At 45.0% G+C, this 4,046-nt stretch overlaps 1 protein-coding gene across 1 annotated transcript in view; it reads right to left on the bottom strand.

The window, feature by feature from the left end:
• Positions 1–3,954, bottom strand: part of PABPC4 (poly(A) binding protein, cytoplasmic 4 (inducible form)) — a 12,525-nt gene extending 8,571 nt beyond the window's left edge. Inside the window, exon 1 of the mRNA XM_009871402.1 lies at positions 3,744–3,954. Within this exon, the coding sequence (XP_009869704.1) occupies positions 3,744–3,936 (193 nt within the window). The 5' untranslated portion in view covers positions 3,937–3,954. The remainder of the gene's footprint in view (positions 1–3,743) is intronic.
• Positions 3,955–4,046: the final 92 nt, after the last annotated feature.

The raw sequence follows: 4,046 nt of genomic DNA, 5'->3' as shown, positions 1-4,046 counted from the left end.
GGGAAAGCATAGCAACACTCCTTGCAGTTTTCCTCAGGCCTCAAAGGAATTAATCTCCTTCACAGGCTCCCTGCTGTAGAGCTAACACAATGCTGGAATTAGCGACTGCAGCTGAGCAGCATAAAGACAGATCATCACATGTATACACCAGGGTTCACCAGGAGAAACTTGAGTTTTATTCTCCAAAGATGGCTGCTCTGCAAACCTCCAGCTCTCGCTTACACCACTGAGCAAAGAAGACCCGACAACAAAAGCACAAGGCACAAATTCAACCACTTCCAGTTTTGCTTTTGAGTTTGTTTTTTTTTTTAAGAGAGGTTGCAGACAGACTTCAATCCCTTCATTGCTGAAGTCAGAACAAAATGCTGTTGGCCATGAAGAATGTGTAAGTAACCACTGTTCCCTTCTCACACCTGTATTTATGTGACACAGGCCTTTCCCTTTTTTTTTTTTCCCTACATCATCTTCTCCTCCTTAAGGAGGAGAGACAAAAAGTTTATCTATACTCTTCTGTACCTTGCTTCTTCACAGACACTTATCCCAGCTCTAGGTTCTTTCTGGGCTTGGGAAATGTCCTGTTTTCTCTGTACTTCCAGAGCAGCTTATCTCTAGAGACATATTAGAGTTTCTCCACTTCATCATCTGAGTTGTCAATGTTATGTTATGAAATGTCGTATTGTTGTCATGTTCTGAAACTCTGAAATGCAATTAAATTGCACGTGAAGAAAGGAAATTCAGCTTTTCTTTCAAATGAAATTAGTTTGTTCTCTTTCACTTATTGACAGTCAAAAAGAATAAATATTAACCACCACAGCTTAGCCTGAACCAGCCAGAACGCTGAAGCATTTCCTTAATCTGCCCATCACAAGTATGATAGGTTGAGTATTCAGTATTCACCGGCTCCTTCGCCAAAGAACTTCAGCTGAAAGCAGCAGCACAGCTTATTTTCACTAAAAATAACCTCGCTGCAGCTGACTACCAGTTAGACAACACACATCCAGAAAGGAGCCCCTTCCAGGGTCAAGCATCACTCCGTCAGCAAACAAAAATGTCAATAAAAACACAAGCTTTGAACCAGTTTGAACACAGGAACTCTGGAAGCACAGAGCCTTTGGGATGTGACAGCCGGCGCTGCTGGTTGCCCCCCGTAACGGGGAAGAACTCTGGCTACTTGACTTGCTCTGTGGCCTTCCTCCAGCCATAACAACAGAGACCTAGTAACGACACCAAAAAAAAAAAAGTTAAAACTTTGGTTTATTCGTATTTACAAACCACTCACCTTTCCACAGGTGAAACGCAAACTCTCATATATCAACTTCTTTAATTTCTACTCCCACTTCAGGCATACTAACCCTGCATCCACAAGAACATCTCTGAAACTTTTCAGAGAATCAGTTCCCTGATGACTTGAAGTGGTTGGTTGGTAGCATCCACTATCACCCATAAATCAAACCAGATCCCTGCAGTGCTACAGAACACCTCCCAGATTTAGTAAAACAAAGTCCCAAGTATTTCTGATTATGCATTCCTGGAAGAAAAGAAAGATCCCTCCTTCTCTAAGCCCTTGTACAGGCAGCACTGAGTACCACCACCTGCAAAATAAAATCAAATTTCTGCATTTGACAAAAAGAAATATATTTGTATTTAGGTCTTTGTTTCAGAGACCACCACACACCCCCAACGGGCTCAACCTTCCAAACCTGTTTATGTTTGGCTGCGTGACACCTAACACAGCAGCTGGTTTTTACTCCTGCAAAGTAACAGACGCTGCAGTTTGCCAGAGGAAATTAGGGGCATTTCAGAAGATCTCTCTTCATACAGACACGAGGAGTTGGAGTATTTCTCCTTCCCGATCTTAATGATCAGCTTTAAAACACTTGACCTTCTAAGACCTACCAGTAACAAGACACCACTCACTTTGTCAAAGTATCACTTGAAGCACTGGGACTTCCTAAGATGTCTCCTGCCTCACCCGAGCCCAGAACGTTGCAACCTCCCTCTATAAATTCCTGCCTATTTGTCACCATAAAACATTACCTTGAAATATACTGCAAGGCCATCCCATCTTCATATTCGTACGAGGAACACAACCACCTCTCTCTACCAAAGTAAGCACGTGAGGGGGCTGCTCCTCCCTTCTAACATCACAGCTACACTTCTTGTACAGATCTTCTATAGTCTTTTGCTCCCTACCTCCCCGACATTTATATAATCCAAGCTCTTGATTCCTTCTTGGCTTTTTTTCTGCCTATTTTTATTTTTTTTTAAATTCTCTTACCCTGCAAACAAGATCATATAACCGCACCATTGCTTGTACGGCACACAAACCTACCAAGGCGGTTTTAGAAGCGGGAGTCGGAGCAGACTGGTTCATCAGAGCAGGAGAGGACCACAGGCTCTCAAGTTCTTCCCTTCTCATGGAGAAGTTTTAAAACACCCAAATACCTTGCTTTGCCTACCTAAAAAGCACTTTCGAAAGTTCCACAGGTGAGAAATTATGCACTGGGGTTGCGAGCCAGCTTTTTATCAGCCTGGCAAGAGAAAGGCTCGGAAGCGCTCGATCAGATGCGCCGACATCCCAAGGAAAGGACGCGCAGAAGGTACTCTGACCTGGGCGAGGATGGCAGCTAGGAATGCACAGTCACAGACTATGTAAAATACAAACATTGCAGCCAAGAGGCTCTTCTAGCTTGCAGGATCAAAACTTTGTATTTGCATTTGTTTCCTACACAATACTTTGATCCAAAGTCAATATGTTACCCTGTGCAACCAAAGCACTCGCTGCTGTCTGCAGAAATGCAAGGCACAATAACGCAATACAGGCTCAAGGAAAGTTTACTTGCTGCTGTTGTGAACTGATTCTGAATTCAAGGGAAAAGTTCACTCTCATCTGTCCTTTGGGTGTCTCTGTCACATACAGATACTGCTAAAATCACAGCACGGAGCAATAAACTTGCACCAGTCAACAAGCGAAGGCTCTGAAAACTAGGGCAGAAAGTGCTGACCCATTTTTCTTCCAGAAAAGACATGTTCCAAAATGACCTCTTCTGTCTCATCTTTCACATGCTACTGCCGCTTTAGCTCTGGAACCAAACTAAAGCATGAAAAAGAAAAGTCTCGGCAAGAGCAAACGGACGTGGCTTCTGCATGGGAGACAACCTGGTTTCCCATGCACTCAACAATGCATCTTCTTTCCCATTAAGGCAAAAATACTACTGCCCAGACTGGAAGACCCACAAACACGGGAAACCTGCAGCCCTCCACTCCTCCCGAGGATTAAACCAGAGTGGGTGGGCAGCCAGAGGCTCCAACAGTCAAACTGAACGTTCAACCTGGGCTGACTATTCTGAACTTTTTCTGCCAGGACTGACTGCCCAAAAAAACCACAGAAACAGCCCAAACCTACTCGAGACAAAGCGGAGATTACTTTCTTACAGGAGGAAGAAGTCTCCAAAGTTTAGTATCAGCAAAAAATGAATCTATCTGTTACCAAGATGTGCATTTGCTGAGTATTTGCGACACCAAATTACAGAATCACAGAATGTTGCAAAAAATATTGTACAAATTTAAAAAATCGCAAGAAATATTCCAGCTTCACCAGCAAGCGATTGCTTACCCTGTAACCAACACTTCGCGGGCAGCTACATGGCCGTACACACCACCAGCAGCGTGCATTACTGGGAATAAAAAGTGAATCAAAGCAAAGGAGAAAAGCTGTAGACGAGGCTCCGCGTGTCACCTACCATCTGCCGGCTGCTGGAAGTTGACGTAGGCATAGCCGAGGGACCGGCGGGTGATCATATCCCTGCAGACCCGAATGGAGAGCACGGGCCCGGCGGGGCTGAACTTCTCGTAGAGCATGGCCTCGGTGACATCGGGGTGCAGGTCCCCCACGTAGAGCGAGGCCATGGGGTAGCTGCTGGCAGCCGTGTTCATCTTCCACCCGGCGCGGGCTCCCGCTGGCAGCTGAGGGGGTTTTATTCTTGGGGTTTCTTTAAGTCGAGCTTCTCCTTATTTGAAAGCTTCACTACGCAGGTGGGAGAAGC

Source organism: Apaloderma vittatum, unplaced genomic scaffold, assembly GCF_000703405.1.
Source record: "Apaloderma vittatum isolate BGI_N311 unplaced genomic scaffold, ASM70340v1 scaffold24200, whole genome shotgun sequence".
NCBI classification, from domain to species: Eukaryota; Metazoa; Chordata; class Aves; order Trogoniformes; family Trogonidae; genus Apaloderma; species Apaloderma vittatum.
This window is presented reverse-complemented; position numbering and strand designations above follow the sequence as displayed.